The sequence below is a fragment of the Culex quinquefasciatus genome, chromosome 2 (assembly GCF_015732765.1).
Source record: "Culex quinquefasciatus strain JHB chromosome 2, VPISU_Cqui_1.0_pri_paternal, whole genome shotgun sequence".
NCBI classification, from domain to species: Eukaryota; Metazoa; Arthropoda; class Insecta; order Diptera; family Culicidae; genus Culex; species Culex quinquefasciatus.
The window spans coordinates 1161920-1181338 of record NC_051862.1 but is presented as its reverse complement, the minus strand read 5'-3'; the positions used below and the strand labels follow the sequence as shown (position 1 = coordinate 1181338).

The following is a 19419-nucleotide window of genomic DNA, read 5'->3' as shown; positions in this document are numbered from 1 at the left end:
AAAATCCAACCTAAGTAATTGTAGATAAGCCATAACAAAGCATGGTCTGTCATCAACTGGAAATAAAACAAAATTGTGATTTTGTGTGTGTTAAGTTTTTTCCAATGTATTTTCCAAGTTAAAGCACCCTTTCAGTGGAGAGTGAGTCTACACAAAATGTGGTGAATAGTAAAACTATGACAATGATCATTATTACCTATATTTTTATTTTTTATAAGAAACATTTCTTAGTTTGGCTTAGGTTCATTTTGTGCACAAAAAGAAGGTTCTGCTACACCGCACTGCGATGCAGGCAAACTTACTAGCTATCACTATAAGAGAGAGTGTGGTCTTAAACATCTGTTTAGCAATTGTTCGATTATAAATAATAATAAAACGCATACGACGACTAATATTTACAGCAGTCTGGTGTAAACCTATCTAAACAGAAACAGAACAGCGTCTTACGTAAGTAGTTCAATATCTGGTAGGAACGCCTAACAACTAGCGCTAATTTGTACAACTTCACTGAATAACGGTTATTTACAAAGCGACTGGTCTAGCTCAGGATGGGAAACAGGTCCAGGTTCCAGAACTCGTCCAGCGTACCCATGCTGTAGTCTGGCGATCCGATCGATTCGTAGCCGCCGTCCGAGATGAGCGAACGCGGCGTTGGCGGGTTTTTCATCGTGTCCAGCGCCTCCTCGTTTTTCACGCTTGAGTAGCTGCTGGTGGACACGATGCTCGGAATGGGCGACAGAAGCTGCTGCATGGGTTCTATTTTGATTTGGAACTCCGGTTCCTGGACTAGCATCTCCTCGTCGGACTCTTCGCAGATGATTTCCTCTTCGAGCGTTTTGCCGATTCGTGCATCATCGCCGCCTTCGTCGTTATCCAGGATTATGGTGATGCAGTTGTTTTCATTGTCGTAGGTTCCGTAGACGGTGTCTGGGTTTACAACGGACTGCTGTAGCACGGTGCTCTCTGCTTGTAGCGATAGGTGCGTCCTCTCCACGTGAAACGGTGACTTGGAGTAGTTGTGGGTGGTCAGAATTATGCTGCTTCCTTGATTAATTTCTTGGCCGGATTCCAGCTGTTCTGGTGGGGTCCCCACCACTGATCCAGGCATTCCGATGCCGGCGCTTGCATCTTGGGCATCAGCCGGGCAGCTTCGTCGATCAGGCTCTTCCAGCTCGCTTGTGACGTCGGCCAGGAGGCTTTCGGCGAGCTCTTCGAGCTTGGACACATCGAAGTCTTCGAGCATGTCCTGTAGAGCAGGCAGAGCGCAATTATCTTCCACAAAGCCGCCACCTTTTCGTCCGTCGTCTTCTGCTGGCACTGGCGCAGCGTCGTTTGTGCTTCCATTGAAAGTAATCCCTGCGGCAGAGGGGTTTGGGCGGATGCTGCTGATCCTAGTAGGGTGGAAACACAACCAACGCTGCCCGAGGCCAAGTCCGGCGACGGTTCCGATTTAATGGCGGCTGGGGTTGAGATCTGTTGTTGCTGCTGCTGCTGTTGTTGTTGTTGCTCATCGAGTCTTCGCTTCAACTCTTCGAAGCGGCCTTCAAGATCGAGATACTTGCCGTAGATGGCATCTTTCTCCTGTGCGAGCGAATCGCACTTGCTCTGAAGTTCACTAATTTGGTCCGACTGCTCCTGGATGGTCTTCTCCATGTCCTCCATTTTGGCCTTTTTCCGGTCCCGGGAGGTTTGGGCTGCCACGCGGTTCTTTAACTTTCTGTAAATAGAGAAATTAAAATAATCAAAAATATGTTTACATTGCGATTACATCACCCCATAGTCGGCCAAGGGTTAGAATTAAAACTTCAAAGCCACCCTGTGTATCGCCCTACATTCAAGCTTGGATCGCATCGCAGCAAGCTGTTGGTTTTCCCAACATTGATAAGCGCGCACGATGACACGTCACCACCCACTTTGCTGCGTTGGAAAGTTCTAGAAACCGTTCACCCCATTCCTTCTTCCATCACCATGGTAATTTCCCGTGGCCAAACACATAAGATAGAAACTTACTTCCGCTGGAGCTCCTCCCAGGTCAGATGGTCCAGGCGGCGCTTCTTGCCGCGGACCAGGAACTCCTCCATCGACGAGCTCGACGAATCCTCGCCCTCGTCCGGCAGGGATTCCGTCTTGATGGTGATTCCGGCCGGGGCCAGATTAATCGGAACGTACTTGGTGGGCACGGTTATGACGATTGGGGCGCTCATGATTGTTGCGTTGTACTTTACGCGTAGTTACAAAAAAAACTTTCCTCAAAATTAATTATTCAAAAATTACTTTGCTTAAAACTTTCGCAAAACCATCTTCCTCAAGCTCGTGTGTGTATCCACAGTTCAAAACTACTTCCGGTACGCGGTACTCCGTTCGGTTGAACTATCTTTTTGGGAATGATCAAAGTTTTTCATGGCACCGTCGATTTCTTCTCTGTCCGAGCTAGAAATTTTCTGATGAAACCTTCGCAGAAGCTTGCGATCGAATGATGGAAAAAGTGGCCTGCTCTGTTGTGAATCATGGATCTGATGTGGTCTGCGCTGATTGGTCGAGCCGGAGGGGTGCCAGCTGAGTTTTGAAGTTGGTCGCAGTTATTGGTTGGTTTATTTCAGTCAAAACTGCCTCAAAACTTGTTGGAACGTGATGATAACCTTTCAATAAACTTAGGAGATTTTTTATAAGAGTCGAACCATATCAATAGCAGGGAAAATCTTGTTTTGGAGTATCTTCGTCAGGAAACAAAATATTTAAAAAATTAAGAATGTTTAGTTCTGGAAGCACTGCACGAATTTGAAACGCCACAAAAACGAGGGATTCCCGTTTGTGTGCTAGGGTGTCCCTTGGACGTTTACAGACTTATGTCAATCACCAAAATTGCAACTGGATGTTCATTCAAATTTAAGGTAATACATTTTAACAAAATTACTGGAAAATATAATTGTCTATCCTGTAAAACCGTAAATTTAAATTGTACAAAGAGTAAAAAATCATGCAAATGTCACTCGCTTTTGTTGTAAGAAATCTTTAAAACTTCTCTGCAGACAAATCATTCTCACATGTGCAGATTTAGACAATCAAAGTTGGCATCACTGTTCTCTTTGAGTGTCAAAAATTGTTTACAAACATTCGAAGGAGGGTCATCTTTCCGTCCAGCAACAAAAAATGATTTTTCCTATAAATTTCACAGAAAAATGTGCAAAGCGCGTCTATTTTTGTTAAATTAAAATTAAGTTAGTTCTCTAGTCATTATGAAGAAACAGTGCAATCAATTTCCACTAACGTTAACGAACGCTCGAAGAATCTTCCCGAGGAGAACGCTGCAAAAGTGCTAGCGTAGAATGCGGCTGCTCCGGTTGCCGCGGCTAACCGGAAAAGTTCGGTTCCGATGCTGCTGTCTGGTGTCGCTGGCGACCCTGGTCGCGCTGATTTACCTCACCGTCAGCGTTATGGTCACGGTAAGTCCCGGTGTTCTGTGATGATGATTCTCGATTCTAGTTTGAATCTGTTACAGCATCCGCTCCAGCATGGAACCAGATGTTACGATCCGATAGACGTGGTGTACACCTGGGTTAACGGAAGTGACGAACGCTTCCTGGACAGTATCAAAATGTACGCAACCAAGCGCGATAAGGCTCGTTACGACGATAAGAACGAGCTGAAGTATTCGCTTCGATCGCTGGAAAAGTACGCTCCTTGGGTGAGGAACGTCTACATCGTGACCAACGGCCAGATTCCCTTTTGGCTGAACCTGGACAACCCGAAGGTAAAGATTGTGCAGCACTCGGACATTGCCGACGAGGGAACGGTTCTGCCGACGTTTTCAAGCGCAGCGATTGAAACTATCATCCATCGAATTCCGGGATTGTCGAAGAACTTCCTGTACCTGAACGACGACATCTTCCTGGGGCCCCTTTTCCCTGACGATCTGACAACGCTCTCGGAAGGGGTGAGCGTGTTTACGGCGTGGCTCGTGCCCGATTGTGCCCCCGACTGTCCGTGGATGTTTGTGGGGGACGGTTCCTGTGATTCGCATTGCTACGTGGAGGAGTGTCAGTTCGATGGGGGCGATTGCAGTCATCCGGACTATCAGGACCACATGCACGACCCGGAACAGGACAACTACAACAACCTGTCCGGCGAGGAGACGTTTATCGATGTGCCGAAAACGTTGGGCATGGGCGGCGGTAAAAAGTCTGAAAACATTCGTGATATTTATGAGATTTTCAAGCGAACCAATTCCACCTCGACGAGGCAGCTAGTGGATAAGTTTAACCGGGACAAGATGAAGCTGAACAAGCAGCAGCACTCGAAGAAGAGCTCGTTGTCGGGTCGGAACCGCGATCGCGACCAGCAAGGTGAAGGGAAAAGCGAGGAAAAGATTTCAAATTCGCAGGACATTTTGCGCACTCGTTGATTCACACGAATAAGGTGTTTAATATGTATGTATTGGGTTGATTGGTGTTGGAGTCGTAGAACTTAACGTAGATTCTTGTATTCGCAGAATGTACGGCTTTAAAAATCGTAAAGTCCTGGCCCATGTTGGCTTTCTGCTGAATGTGGACGTGATCGAAGCGATGCTGCAAAAGTTTCGCACCGAATTTGCCGTTACTAAGAGCCATCGCTTTCGGGAGAAGAACGATCTGCAGTACGCCTTCACTTACTATCACTTTCTGATGAGCGAAAGCAGAAACAAGACACTTTCGGAGATTTTCGACGACTTTGACACGGATCTTTCGGGGTAGGACGAAATAACTAGAATTAAATACTAAAACTTATCAACATTCTTTCCACAGAACCTGGTCCGATCGTGAGATCCGCACGCTCCTCTCGAAGGTGTACAACCTGCCGTTGGATTGGTCCGCGGTGCGATACTTTGAGCAGATCATCACAAACTGCTCGCTGCAGCAGAACAACTTTCTTCCGCTGGAGATTCAACCCCAGCAGCGGCAGGTCTATCCGACGCTGGTGTACGAGCGGTACGAGGACTCGACGATTGTAAGCTCAAAGTCTCAAATTGACACACGTCGCGACTGAACATAACAACCCATCCTCCCTTCCAGCCAACGGTCACCAAAGAGCTGGTGCTTCAATGCGTGGACCTCACCGACATGATGCGGGCCAACTTTGGCACCGTCCCACTCTACAAATTTCATATCAACAAAAAACTGGCATGGCCAGTAACTTCAAGATGCTGACGACCAACATCAGCCGGGTGGTCGACTCGCTCGACGAGATCCGCAAAACGCCGAAAAAGTTCAACTGCATCAACGACAACCTGGAGGAGGACAATCCGGAAGAGAACCAGCTGATCTCGGCCCTGCTGGAGGATTTCTACCTGTCGCTCTTCCCGGCACGCTGCCAGTACGAGCTGGAGAACAACTATCGCAACAGATTTCAGTACTACGACGATTACCGGGCCTGGCACGGGCGGAAGGTGCTCTTCCGGAACGTGGTGTACGGCGTGTGTGTGGTTGTGTTTCTGGTGTTTGCCAAACTGCTCTGCTTCCGGCACAAGGGCAAATTTGCGCGGACGCTGGTGTTGCTTGGGAGTCGGAATGATTATAGTACGATTTGAGGACGGTTCCGCGTAGGTAAATAAAGAAACGGTCAAGTGTAAAGTTAAAGGTGAAGCTGATGATTTTGTCCGAACGTTCTTTAACAGTTGGCCATGGCAATGAATTTTGGTGATTTGACAGTTAACGCAAAAACTACAAACAAAAGCGCGCGCACAAAACAGTGCACGATCGAGCAAAAGAAACGGACGGAGTGCGCAGCAGAACTTTCGGACGGCGATTTTTCGGGAGGATTTTTACCGGAAGCAACAAGGTGTAATTTCGAAACAACTGTGTCTCTACAGTGAGTGTTGTCTGAAAACGGAGACGAAGCAAGTTTTAATATTCCTGCTTTTGAAGAAGGAAAAAGGAGTACGAAGAAAGTGTGATATCTACAAAGGATCTGCCGTCTACTTCAGAGGCGAACGATCCGACGACACGAATAGGAAATCACGCTGAAATAAGGTAAGTTTATTTTTATTGCTAATTAGTTCCTTCAACACCAACACAAATCGAGGAGAGTAATGATTGAACTACTCATGGACAACCCGCTATTTGATCCCACACTGTTGCGGTAGGATAAACGGCGTCTGTTGAGCTTTCTGTAGGCCAAGAAACCTACAAAGCCAAGAACCAACCTCACGGAGATACAAAGGGCCACCACGATCGTGGTTGTGCTCATAACTGTAACGAAAAATAACACTTTCAGTTTGTTAGAACAATGGATGATGTACGCCGAATAGCGACTGGCCAAATACCCATCCTTGAGCAGAATCTGCATACGGCCAGCCGTGGAAACCGCTCTGCACGGACTCGTATATTGATCAAACCATATGCCATAGTGACAGCTCAGTATGACATGGTTTTCGTTTTCCTTCGATGACCAAGTTACGGCACGTTTGTATTCTAAGAGCAAACAGTATTTCAATAAATACTTTTATTTGTAAATGATTAAGGAAACTGGCTATAATCAATACCCTCAATCCCCGGTGGTTGGTAATTTTTTCGTTTGACACTTTTTTAGTTTGTAACTCGTTGGTTAGTCAAAGTCAAACTAAAAAGTGACGAACTGTCACTTTTTATACGGCGCTCACGCACACTATCAAACAAACAAACGTTTGGTAGTGTGTGTGCACTCCCTGTAAAAGGGGTGTCAAACCATCAGGGTTTGAGTGTATTAATTAGCTGATGTTCCCAAATGTCAACTGTACAGATAAAACAATATTAGCGGAAACTAGGATAACTTGTTTTTATTTTCGTCGTTTAAAAACTTTGATTTTTTAGAAGTTGTTATTGAAACAAAATTGAATTTTCTTCCAAAAATGTTTGTATCCTCGCCTGTATAAAGTGAATACACTACACAGCCTCATAAAAGTGTATAAATAACACTTATTTTTATCAAAATATCTATGATCCGGCCTCAAAAAAAGTGTACACTAAAGTACTTTTAAATTATAATAGGGTTGTCAGATCTTCAATCTTTTGGGCTCGTTGGAAAGGTCTTTTGAATATTATTGGCGTGACCGAACGTGTACACTTTGTCAGTGTCCAAATTGTAAGATTGGTCTCCCAATGTCAACGAGCACCGGCTTATAACCCCCATAGAATCTCCAACAGCGTGATGTTTTTGGACAACTTGATTGCTGATAAAATAAGGCGCATTTTGGTGTTGTTTTTCTCTTTATTTTATTAACGACAAAAACACAAAATTTACACAATTCCAAGCAAAACCGACAAACTGTAGCAAACACACTCAGAACACTCAGGTATTGATTGAACTGCTCAGCGACAACCCGCCATTTGATCCCACACTGTTGCGATAGGGTACACGGCGTCTGTTGAGCCTACGGTATGCGAAGAAACCGCCCACAAACCCAAGAACCAGCGTCACGGCGATACAAATGGCCACGATCGTGGTGGTGCTCATAACTGTAACGAAAACAAAGAAAAAGATCCGGATTAGAACAATGGTTGATCTACGACGAATCTCTCCGCTCACCTCACCTTCTTCAATGACGTCCACGTTGATCGCGTAGTCCCGGCCCTGAACCTTGATCGAGCACTTCCAGCGGCCGAAATCCTCGCGCTTCAACTGCATGATCTGCATACCACATTCGCCATCGCGCAATCCCTTACCGTGGTACTTGAACCGTGAATCCGGCGCTGGGACGATATTTTCCGACAGGCCATGAACCTCTCCGGTTGGGCTTATGAACCGGCAAATCTCGATCGGCAGGTCGAGGATCGTTTTGCACAGGAGGTCGCGATTTTCATCTCCTGTACTGGCCGTTATCTGGGGAGTGATGGCACGGGCAGGTTGATCGTACACTTTCACGTCGTAGTAGGTGAAGCGATCTTCACCACCGCTGTTATCGTTCCGTCCACATGCCCATTTGCCGGTGGTGATGTTTGAAACCTTGAAGCGGCAAATTCCGAGGGTGCCGAGATGATCGAACTTTTCTGGTTTAAAGTCTCCTCCTTGCGGTCCGGATAGGTAGCAATAGGAGAGAGGGTAGGGTGACTCACATTCCAGTTCGGTTGTCGTTGTGATCGATGACCTCGGATCATGGAAGACCTCGATGAGTTGCGGTTTGACTTGAGCAGTGTACCCTACTTCTGTACCAGGATCGGACAAGTCGAACACACAACCCGTATAATCGTTGCCGGACAATTCCAGGTAGATTCGCCACAGGCCGCGATCGTCTTTGATCAAGGGTTTCTGAATTTCCAGCGCGCAGATTCCCTCCGATACCCTGCGGAAAGTGATCTTGGATTAAAAGTGAAGGTTTTTGATAGAGGTTCGACTCACATGGTATTGTACGCCGAGTAGCGATTGGCCAGGTGCCCATCGAGAAGCATCATCTGCCGCTGGCTGGCCACAGAAACCGCCCGGCACGGACTTATCCGGCTGTTGTAGTGACAGTTTAGTACCACATGTTTCTCGTTTTCCTCCGTCGACCAAGTTACGGCGCGCTTGTTTCCTGAGAACAAAGAACATCACCATTAGCTGCTGCTTATCAGCAGTAGGAGAAGATAACTCACTTTCCACCCGCACATTAATCACCGTTTCGGTTTCGTCCATGTCGCCCCAGTAGAGCAGCCGACAGCGGTATCGGGCCTGGTCCCAAGTAATATCGAAAGATCGCGAACATCCGTCGTATATGTTGTCGGCCTCGTCCAGGATGCGGCAGTAACGCCGGGAAGAGTCCTCCGGACAGGTCACCGTGAACGAGCTAGCGGTGTCACTGACTGCGATGTTGATCTCCGGATTCTGCTTTTGCTCTGAGGGTTGAGGATTATTGGTAATATTGATATTGATTAATCGTTGCTGGATAACTTACTGATCACCGTCAAGGTAAACGTATGATTAACCTCGTTGAGCCTCTCATCCAAGTCCTTTAACGTCCAATCGGTCCCCAAAGAAGCCCGTACATTGTGTACCCTAATTCCACACACATCTGCGCTGAACCGTTGAACCGTGGTATCCTGGCCGATCGTGTGTACTTTTTCACTTTCCAAACTGTAAGATTCATCTCCCAAAGTCAACGAACACCGGATCACGCCGCCCATGGAATCTCTAACGGCACGATCCGGAACGAGATACACCAGAAATCCGGCCCCTTCCAGGATGGACAACTTGTCAGCGGGATACAAGGTCGTCCCGTGGACATCCCGAATGACCACCGCCAGTAGACAGCACAGCACAAAACCTCCCACGCCCGACTTCTTGACCATCGTGTATTCGCTCCGAACGACTCACAATCAATAAACAGAGCGCGCGCAAGTATTGACGCGAGAGAGACTGCACACGACCAAAAGGATAAAAATAATCTTTCACAACACAACACACAGAGGATCGCGCTTCGATGCAGATCGGCGTAGATCGCGTTCAGTAGATGCCAAACGCACTCGAAAGACGTCGCACTATTGTTGAGATCGAAGGTCGACTGGGACTTGGAATACAAAAGATGGCGTTATCGTGGTTTGAAACCACATGCTTCATCAATCCCCGATCACTTTAATCGCTTAGATAAGCTCATCAAATCAAACGCAATCATAGAGACTAGAAGCGCTCGTACGTCGTGCGGTTTTAAACAATTTGAGATGAGATGGTGAATAAAAGCAACAGTTTAATGCCAAACAGGTGGAAAGTTTGTGTCTTCCAGATTTCAAGAATAACGCCGGACATCGTGTTTAGAAATAGAAACTCGTAAACCATCGCGTTTAATTAGGTTTCCAACGTGGTTTTTGGCGACCTGTTTTAATTAGATTTGACAATGACTGAAGATTTTTGTCTTCCTCACTGCCGGTTTATAATTATTATAACCCATCAAGAACTCAATTTCTAGCGTTTTAGTTGTCACTTTCAGCACCAGCATAAACATTAGATTGAAAACGTTATTAACATTAAAAAGTTGGTAGCCCCATTTAACGTTTTCTGTACTTAAGTGAATCTTACATAACATGCAGGCCAAGGGTGGATGATACTGATGATACCTCTTCGGTTGACGCCCAGGCGAGGAACATCCCGGAAGGAGCACAACTACATCCGTAGTGCTGTTGATCATCTTGGTCAAAACAATTAAGCTTGCAAGGAACCAGAAGTGCCCTATTTTCATACCTCCACGTTGGCTTGGTTTAGTCATCATGATGACACGATGTGACCTAGCTGGTGGTTTGTGGAAACGACTCGTAAACGAGGGCCAGAGTCGAGACAGCTAAAAGAAAGGTGCGCGTCAATATGGGAAGGGGAAATAATTTGTGATTGTAGACGGTATTGTTTTGATTCGCAACATGTTGAGTCAACTGTTGTGGATGTACCTGAACATCGCAGAACGGGGATTCTCTTATTTCTATTTCAGCTACCACCTATCTTCTGTTCTTCTGATTTCCTTACACAGCTTCTGTTTATTATCCTCCATTTGATGTCGATTTTACTTTTTTGATTCTTTTATCTCTCAACGCTTTTCCACTTTATTTAATTGATGCTGCTGAAACAAACGGTCTGTTTTCCCTTAATTTGGCAGCGATGTCAATTTTGTTTATCATGTGCCTTTTCTTTAATTATATATTTGAAATTTTTTTCATCTGCCCTATACATTGCCCTTAATACAATCTAAGCTTGTTTGTTACCTCTATTTAGTAACTATCTTTTATTTCTTTATCTACTTAATAAATTACTATCTTTCTTTAACTATTGATTCTTTAAATAGTCACTGTCCATTGTTTTGAATCTTCACCCTTTTCTTTAAATAAGTGAGGTTCGAGCCCTTAGTCAATTTATGGAATGATCAAAGAATTAACACAAATATTACTATTGTATTTTTGCTATTTTTTTATATATAAAATGCTTAGAACCAAAAATTGTAACAACACACCGCGACAGAAGAAATTGCTACAGATAAACATGATCCAACACTAGGAAAGATTTCAGGAGAAAACAAAACACAGTAAATAACAGTTAGATTTTTAATTCAAACTATAAATAATACACTATTCGATTAAATAAATGTTGATAGGCACACTATAAATGGTTAGGCGCTTATACTTACATCAAACCCTACTTAATGTACCACCCCCGGCAGAGTTAAAATGCGTAACCGGAAAAGAAGGTGTGGATGCCTGGCACGAACACTCAAAGCGTGTTCTAGCGTGCTGCTCGTACTGACTCAGAGCAAGGGTGAGATGCAGGTTTAAGGCAGTGCGTGTTCGTCGGGAATCTGGAACCTGGTGCCTAACCGGTCAAGGCCCGTTTTACACTAAGAATTGCAAATTGTATTTTTTTTATTTTTCCATTTTTTTTTATAAATTTTTGAACCTTTTTAAAGATGTTTGAATTTTTTTCATTGTAATTTTTTATATTGATTGTTTTTTAATTTAACTTTTTTTTAATTTTATCATTTTTTAAAACTTGATTTTTTTTTAGCTTTTAAAGTTTATTGCCAAATGGCTCTCAACCCTTATTTAATTTCGCTTTGAACTTAATTATTTTCTCGTACCGGTTCAACCGTGGTTTCTTTACCCCATCGGTCTATTTAGTTAGTTCTATAGTTGTCAGATATGTTTCGCACCGTTCTTGGCACAAACAAAAACATCTCCGTAGTCGTCCGTCGTCGGTGCAGCAGTTTTTCGCTCAAAATGACCCCCATAAAGGCCGCTCTCATCGATCTCAGCGGAACTCTGCACGTCGAGGACCAACCGACGGCAGGTGCCGTCGATGCCCTGCAAAGGTACCTACTTCTCGATGTTCAGTTATAGACTTATCGGCGTTTGTGTAAGATTGTCTTCCCCGTCAGGTTACGGGCTGCCGGCGTAGCGGTCAAATTCGTGACCAACACCACCAAGGAGAGCGTCGGTTCGCTGTACGATCGGCTCGTGGCCATCGGATTCCAGCTCGAGAGGAACGAGATTTACGGCTCGCTAACTGCCGCGGCGGATTACGTTAAAAGTAACGCGCTCAATCCGTACTACATCTTGACTGATGACGCGAGAAAGGATTTTCCGGAGGACGACTCCAGCCGCGGACACGACTCCGTCGTCGTTGGATTGGCACCGGAGCGGTTCTCGTACGAATACATCAATGAAGCGTTCCGGATTCTGCAGCAGAGCAAGGGAAGCGCACGGCTCGTGGCCATTCACGAGGGAAAGTTCTACAAAACTAAGCAGGGGATCTCCGTCGGGCCTGGTTGCTTCGTCAAGGGTTTGGAGTACAGCAGTGGGGTCAAGAGTGTTTGCATCGGGAAGCCAAACGAGTACTTTTTCCGGTCCGCACTGCCATCGGGGGTCGATCCGAGTGAGTGCTGCATGATTGGGGACGATCCCAGCGATGACTGTTTGGGCGCGATGGCTGTTGGAATGCGCGGATTTTTGGTTGAGACGGGAAAGTATCAACCCGAGTTGTATGACAAGGACTCGCTGCCGAAAGTTAGTGGAATATTTAGGAACTTTGCCGCGGTTGTTGAACACATCATTGAGCGAGTTAACGTTTGAAGAGAGGGGCGTTCTTTCGAGAGTTTAGCAATAAAATCAGATTTTTGTTTTGTTTCGTCAACTTGGGGTTTAATTGTACAGATGTCCATGTGCACTTAATCGAAAATAGGAAAGATAGCAAAATAATTACAATTACGTTCGACAAAAATACATACGTCAATTACGGATCACGGTCTAAGCCTTCTTGACCTGCTTCACGGGAATGGTTCGCTTCTGGGGTGTCCACTTGAGATAAGCCGGATCGATCATCAGTTTGGGCTTTTTGAACTGTGGCAGCTGAAGATGCTCGAGAACCACCTTCGAAGTCACACAAATCACATGCTGTCCCTTCCAGTATTTAACCATTTTCATCGATTGCAGCGTGTAAACGATGTCGTCCTGCGTAATACCGGACAGTTCGCTGAGTTCCTTGATGGTGGTAGTTCGATACTCCTTCATCAGCTCCAGCAACGTGTAGGCCCAATAGCTGCGGTAACTCAGCCGGCCCAGATCGGACAAGGGCTTTTCGGGACTTCCGATTATGCCCTCGCGTCTCGACAGCTCGTAACTGAACGCGATCAACAACTTTCCGTAGCCCTTTCGCTGGTACGGTGGCAAAATCAGGATGCATGCAACGTTGTTTCCCTCGGGGGACTCTTTCTCCTTTGAGAAATAACCCACGATGTGTTGACCCTCTTTGTCGATTTCGCAGAGCACGTAAAGAAAAACGGATCAACGTCGTAGTACAGCGTTTTGTGGTCCAGGAACAGTTTGGCCATCAGACAGAGCGTCTGACAGTAAAAGCGATGATCTTTGCCGTCAATTTCAAATATCGAAACCGTTCCCTTGCGGTAGATCTCATTTCCCGGCGGTTGACGATGTGTGCAGGTCAACTTGTGCTGTTGAAGTGTCTTGGGCAGGCGCATGTACCTCAGACAATACTCACACACGTACAACGTTCCGACTTTACCGTACTCTTCCGGGTAAGGCGAAAAATACCAAGTATCGATTTCATACCGGCCAAATCGCAGCTTATCGATGTACTTTACCTTTGTGATGGCTTCGTGCTCTTTCTCCAGCGCGGCCGTCGTCGGATCCATGTCGGCGTACGTCTTCTGTACGTGATTAATTTCATCGTGCCGTCGTTTCTGATTTCGCGTAATCTTCCTGTCCGGATCCCCATCGCCCATGTCCACGTCACCACTAGGTTTACCCAACTTTGGATCCTTGGAATTCCCCAGCGAATTAACCGGACTCTTGCCATTGTAGTCCTGCGCGGACGGTGTCGTGGCCTTCTTGTCCGTACCCGTAACGGCGACCGAGGAAATCCGGTCCCGCGTAACCCACTGGTCCAACCGCCGGTTCAACCCCTCATAGTGGATGTAATACTCCAAATGCTTCGGATCGCACGGATTCTGCCGGCTCTGAATCAGCTGCGCCGTGTGCCACGAACCATCCTGACGCTGAACTTGATACTCCGCCCCAATCACCAGCTTATCCTCCCCGTTCTCATCCTTTCCAACCTGTCGGCATAAAAGAAAGTAATGACGCAACCCCCAAAACTAACAATAACAAAAAGCGCCCTACCTCGGCTGCTGATAATGTGGCTGCCGCTGACGATGCCGACGCCGCCTCCTTCGATGATGATGCGGCTTTTGACGTTTGCTTGGCCGCCGGCTCACCGCCGTCGGCGTCCTTTTCCGGCTGCTGCTCGCTGCTCAGTTTGGCCATCTTGGGGGCTACCATTTCCGACGATTTCATCGCCCACGCACGGGACCCGGTTTGAACGCAGCGTAGATTTGCGGCTTTTTCTAACTGCGTCTGATTTTCGTGTTGCTTGCGCGATAAAAATGTATTTTCTTCTTTCTCGTGCGTGCGGCGAAATGCGGCTTTTCAATGACACTAATGACAGTGGAGCCAGTGTTGTCAGAATTGTGCTTTTCTCGTTTACCTCGAACACAGGTTGTTAAAGATTGGTGGGAACTGAGGGGTTAGACAGTGACAATAATTAAATTCAATAATGACATTTTGAGATTCTCGGTTTTTGAATTCGGTCTATTCCCGCCAAGTTGATTGGATTTGTTGCTATTTTCTCTTTTCGTTTGAGAGTTATTTTGAAGATCGAACAAAAGTTCAATCAAATAAACTTAGAATATTGCTATCAAACACATTTCCCTGTATTTGATATTAATTAAAAAAAAAAAACTTCAAATCTGGGGCAACATTTGAAAGGGGCGGTACGACATTGCTCTTACGGCCTTTCATTACACGCGTTTAAATGGGACGAAAGGCCGTAAGAGCAATGTCGTACCGCCCCTTTCAAATGTTGCTCCAGAAATAGCGAAATTATTTCGAAACAAGACCGGCTTTATTCCAGATTATAAACTCATCGGTATGATATAAGCGGTGAATCTGAACTATTCAAATTATTTAAACGAAAGTGAATTCAATTCGCCCAACTTACCTATATTGTTTTGAGATACATACTAGGATGTAACAAAAATGATTTTTGGCGGGCATTCGGGTTTGTTCCGGGAGTCCCAAATATGAGCTTGATTGGACGTAACAGGCGCTCCGCCCTGAATTTTAAATGGGATTTAACCCGTAAAAAGATTTTTCAAAAATGTCACTTTTGAGGCATTTTGGCCACCGATGCGTTTACCAAAAACATCACTGGCGTGTAGGCCAGATCCTTGCGCATCTTTTGGTATATATAACATTGTTTGGAGCATCCTGGAGCTCGGTACAGACCTTCAAAGTTTGGCATTTTTTCGAAAAATCGGTCCCAGCAAAATCAAATGGCGTCTCGGGCGTCGCGAGGTGCGACGCATATCTTTTTTGCCGGGGCCGATTTTTCGAAAAAATGCCAAACTTTTAAGGTCTGTACCGAGCTCCAGGATCCTCCAAACTTCAATGTTATATATACCAAAAGATGCGCAAGGATCTGGCCTACACGCCAGTGATGTTTTTGGTAAACGCATCGGTGGCCAAAATGCCTCGAAAAGTGACATTTATGAAAAAAACTTTTTTTACGGGTTAAATCCCATTTAAAATTCAAGGGCGGAGCGCCAGCTCCTGTTACGTCCAATCAAGCTCATATTTGGGATTTAGGCTCAGTATGCCCACCGGAACAAACCCCTGAATGCCCGCCAAAAAGTCATTTTTGTTACAACCTAATACATACGTCAACGTTGAAAACCACAATCGGATTAGATTAGATTGGCTGTTGTTATCACGTATCGGACCTATTAGGACCGTTTTTTTTTGCAAGTTAATCTTCGTGGGGGCTACTACAATCTGTGACTCTATCGATAAGCGCAAAAATAAACGATAACTAAGGCTATATAAGAAGGCGCGAAATTGAATGCGTTATTCTTTTGGACAAAGTGATATTTAAAATCAATCGGGGCATGGCATTCATACGAGGCTTTGGATTATTTTTATTGGCACTTGTAAGTGTACAATGTCAGCACAATCCTCATTTTTGGGCTGGTCACAGCGGAATCGTGCATCTCTTCGAGTGGAAGTTCTCCGACGTTGCGCTGGAGTGTGAACGGTTCCTTGGGCCACGAGGTTACGGAGGAGTCCAGTTGTCTCCAGTCAATGAGTACGTTATCGTTCAACGCGGGTCGACTAGACCATGGTGGGAGCGCTACCAGCCAGTGTCCTTTAAGATCGTGTCCCGATCGGGGAATGAGCAGGATTTTCTCGATATGGCGCGACGGTGCAATGCGGTTGGGGTGAGATTGTACGTGGACATTATCATCAACCACATGGCTATGCATCCTGGTGATTATGGAGATGGTGTGGGTCACGGAGTGGGTGGTTCGACCTCGGTTCCGCGCGATCGGGATTTCCCGGCTGTTCCGTTCAGCAGCTGGGATTTTAATCCATCTTGTCAGATTAGCGACTGGAACAACGCCATTGAGATAAGAAATTGTGAGCTGTTTGGATTGCCCGACTTGAATCAAGGTCTGCCGTGGGTGCGCGATAGAGCCGTCGAGTTTTGGACCATTTGATCGATCTTGGCGTTGGTGGTTTTCGCGTTGATGCGGCTAAGCACATGTGGCCGCAAGATATGGAGATCATTTTCAATCGGTTGAAGAATTTGAACACCGGCTTTGGGTTCGCTGCTGGGTCGCGGGCATTCATGATGCAAGAAGTGATCGATAATGGTCCTCACGAAGTGGCCGCAAACAGAGTACATGCACCTCGGAACTGTGACGGAATTTATGTACTCGTACTACGTGGGTCGTGCCTTTGGCGGAAATGATGCACTGGTTTGGCTGCAGAATATTGGTGAAGACTGGGGTTTGCTGCCGTCGATCGATGCGTTGGTGTTCATTGATAACCATGATAATCAACGCGATCATGCTTTGACCCATAAATCGCCCAGAGCGTACAAAATGGCGACGGCATTCGCTGCTGCATTTCCATTTGGCCAGCTTCGTATTATGAGCTCGTTCTTCTTTGATGATCGAGATCAGGGACCTCCGGAGGATATCAATAACAACATAATTTCACCATCGATCAACCCGGATGGAAGCTGTGGCAATGGATGGGTTTGCGAGCACCGTTGGCGCCAGATTGCCAACATGATCCGGTTCCGGAACGTTTGCTGGGGTACTCCGATGGTGAACTGGTGGTCCAACGGAAACAACAAGATCGCCTTTGGTCGTGGAAATTGCGGATTTGTTGCGTTCAACAACGAGGGTCAACAGGACATGTTGGAAGTCCTCCAGACTGGTCTGCCCGGTGGAGTGTATTGTGATGTTATCTCGGGTGACAAGGTTGGTAACGCTTGCACTGGCAAGAGTATTCAGGTTCTGGCCGATGGTCGTGCTTCTATCAACATCAACCGAGACGCCGAGGATGGCGTAATCGCGATCCATTTAGAGGTAATCGTGTAATACTCGTTTAATGACTAGATCATCTAAAACCTTTTTCTACAAAATTACAGTCACGCCTCTAAACCAGTGCCCAGCTGAGCTCTTCAAAGACGTCACAATTGTACTGGAACCACAAATCCGCGCACAATTTCGAACAGAAAAGAACACTTAGCACCACGAGGCGAGCTTGCTTTTTCCTGAAAATCCATACAAAATTAACATGTAACTCATGAAAGCAATAAAAAAAAAACTACCTTTTAACCAAACCGAGAATGCACTCGTTGAAAATTTCATTCAAACACGGAATGCTCGCACATCTGGCCACCGGTCCGCTTCGAAGTCTCGCGTACAGTTCCGAAGGAATGCATTCCTTTAAGCTCGCACATCGACTCCATTTTGCGGGGCTGCAACGTCGGAGTGCAATTTCCACCAGTGAGCCGGGCATTTGAAGCGACTTTCGACGATCTAAAATGGTGCGCAGTTCGGCGGGAAAGATCAAGTTTTGAGACGATGCATCACACCGGACGCGTTGGTAGTAGAACGGTTTGAGGGTTCTATTTTGCTGTACCGCATTAAACTGATCATAGTTGGGCTGCATAAACCTCTCCAGGACCATTGGGTAGTGAGTCAGGGTGTAGTTTTTAAAGAGTTTCACAAATTCAAGCGAATCGGTGTTCACTATGAATGGCAGCAGTAACAGGTTGCATCGTTCAGCTGATAAATAAGTTATCTGGGGCATGGTGAACACTTTGGTGGGAATTCGACATAGGAAGTAGTTATCGTCGAGGATCAGCTCTTGCAGGCCTAGGCAGTGAGACATCTCGATGGGGAGTTCAGTAAGTCTGTTCTTGGAAAGCTCCAAAATCTCCAGGTTCTGAAGTTGACCGATTTCTAAAATTGGTTTATTAGAAATCGAATTTAAAATCAAGATCATTGTGAGCTATCTACCTTTGGGCAATCCCGTAAGTTTATTTTCACTCAATTTCAAACGAATCAATCTCTGCAACTTTCCAACGGACTTGGGCAATGCTTCAACAACGTTCTGTGAAACGTCGAGCGATTCCAGGTTGATCAGCAGGGAAATTTCCTCAGGAACGTACGTGATCAGATTTCCAGCGAGACAGAGAAAGGTCAACCGGGACATTTGCTCGCAGAACCACCTCGGGATCGCTGGGATAAAGTTTTCCTTAAGATACACCTCGACGACTTCATCACTACAGGAGGTCAACTCTTCCGGCATTTGCCGGAAGTCGCGGTAGCTCCAGTGCAAGATCGTTGAATTCATTTGCTAAACACTTTACAGACTAATTAATAGAGAGGGAAAAAGGCGTTACGTGTTGATGCTTATGTTGCCAAAATACTGACACTGATCATCAGCGTTTGGTTTAGAAACCAGACAGTGTGGTTGTAGAAAGATGCGCGCGCGTTTCTTTTCTCTTCATAGACCGTGTTCGGATTTACTCAAACTTTTAATTTCTCTGAGTTATCGCGGGTAGTTTAGACTGATTCATATTTATATCAAAGTTAACATTTTCTTTTATTTTTGACGTTTTCTAGACCAACAGAAACAATCGCAAAAAACTAATTTTCAGAACTTGAGAACTTCAAAATTTTAGATTTTTTTAATTTTCAAATTTTAAATTGTTTGATTTATACTGCTTAAGGCCTAAGACTTTTTGTTTAATTCATCTGCGATAATTGGAGGTATGATTAACTGACCAGTTTGCGCATTTTATGCAAGTAAATAGATCTGGCGTTTTTTTTCAATTGGTAAAAAAAATCAATTTACTTTTTAGGTATTTTTAAATACTCCTGACGGCCCTAACTCGAGGCGTTTTCAAAAACACTCAAATAGCAAACACCTTTAATTAAAAAACACTCTAGAAATGCTCGAATTTTGTTTGGATTTTTGTGAGGGCTACAAGCAATAATTGACGAAACTAAACGATCAATTATTGATCGTTTAGTTTTTTTAAGCTTGTTTTGAAACCAACACTGAACCAGTCTAAGGAATACTTAAT

General features: G+C 45.4%; 6 protein-coding genes and 1 pseudogene across 7 annotated transcripts; 3 read left to right on the top strand and 4 right to left on the bottom strand.

The window, feature by feature from the left end:
* Positions 1 to 79: 79 nt before the first annotated feature.
* On the bottom strand, positions 80 to 2502 carry LOC6037223 (ninein). The gene is given in 3 exon segments (XM_038255325.1): positions 80 to 1276; positions 1279 to 1717; positions 2011 to 2502. Coding segments are annotated over 3 exon segments (1371 nt in total). The 5' UTR covers positions 2205 to 2502; the 3' UTR covers positions 80 to 538.
* A 611-nt stretch (positions 2503 to 3113) lies between these two features.
* Positions 3114 to 5612, top strand: LOC6037222 (N-acetylglucosamine-1-phosphotransferase subunits alpha/beta). Its single transcript, XM_001847100.2, is given in 7 exon segments — positions 3114 to 3443; positions 3500 to 4382; positions 4385 to 4427; positions 4490 to 4726; positions 4782 to 4983; positions 5049 to 5157; positions 5160 to 5612. Coding segments are annotated over 7 exon segments (1995 nt in total). The 5' UTR covers positions 3114 to 3326; the 3' UTR covers positions 5564 to 5612.
* Positions 5613 to 7201: 1589 nt separating this feature from the next.
* On the bottom strand, positions 7202 to 9516 carry LOC6037221. Of its 2 annotated transcripts, none has more exons than XM_001847099.2 (5): positions 8882 to 9515; positions 8583 to 8822; positions 8350 to 8521; positions 7545 to 8293; positions 7202 to 7469 (listed from the first exon to the last, which is right to left on the bottom strand). In XM_001847099.2, the coding sequence occupies exons 1-5, from the start codon at positions 9273 to 9275 to the stop codon at positions 7303 to 7305; spliced, it is 1722 nt and encodes a 573-aa protein (XP_001847151.2). In that variant the 5' UTR covers positions 9276 to 9515; the 3' UTR covers positions 7202 to 7302. The 2 variants fall into 2 exon arrangements, with proteins under 2 accessions (XP_001847151.2, XP_038110353.1); XM_038254425.1 differs by having other exon boundaries at positions 7378 to 7469; positions 7540 to 8293; positions 8882 to 9516.
* A 2065-nt stretch (positions 9517 to 11581) lies between these two features.
* On the top strand, positions 11582 to 12591 carry LOC6037220 (haloacid dehalogenase-like hydrolase domain-containing protein 2). The gene is made up of 2 exons (XM_001847098.2): positions 11582 to 11770; positions 11837 to 12591. The coding sequence occupies exons 1-2, from the start codon at positions 11601 to 11603 to the stop codon at positions 12528 to 12530; spliced, it is 864 nt and encodes a 287-aa protein (XP_001847150.2). The 5' UTR covers positions 11582 to 11600; the 3' UTR covers positions 12531 to 12591.
* On the bottom strand, positions 12578 to 14422 carry LOC6037219 (histone acetyltransferase KAT8). The gene is given in 3 exon segments (XM_038255440.1): positions 12578 to 13231; positions 13234 to 14032; positions 14097 to 14422. Coding segments are annotated over 3 exon segments (1500 nt in total). The 5' UTR covers positions 14271 to 14422; the 3' UTR covers positions 12578 to 12704.
* A 1443-nt stretch (positions 14423 to 15865) lies between these two features.
* On the top strand, positions 15866 to 17419 carry LOC6037218 (annotated as a pseudogene).
* A 229-nt stretch (positions 17420 to 17648) lies between these two features.
* Positions 17649 to 18765, bottom strand: LOC6037217 (leucine-rich repeat-containing protein 28). The gene is made up of 2 exons (XM_038256837.1): positions 18347 to 18765; positions 17649 to 18289 (listed from the first exon to the last, which is right to left on the bottom strand). Exons 1-2 carry the CDS (start codon positions 18681 to 18683, stop codon positions 17649 to 17651), a joined length of 978 nt encoding a protein of 325 aa, XP_038112765.1. The 5' UTR covers positions 18684 to 18765.
* Between the last annotated feature and the right edge of the window lie 654 nt (positions 18766 to 19419).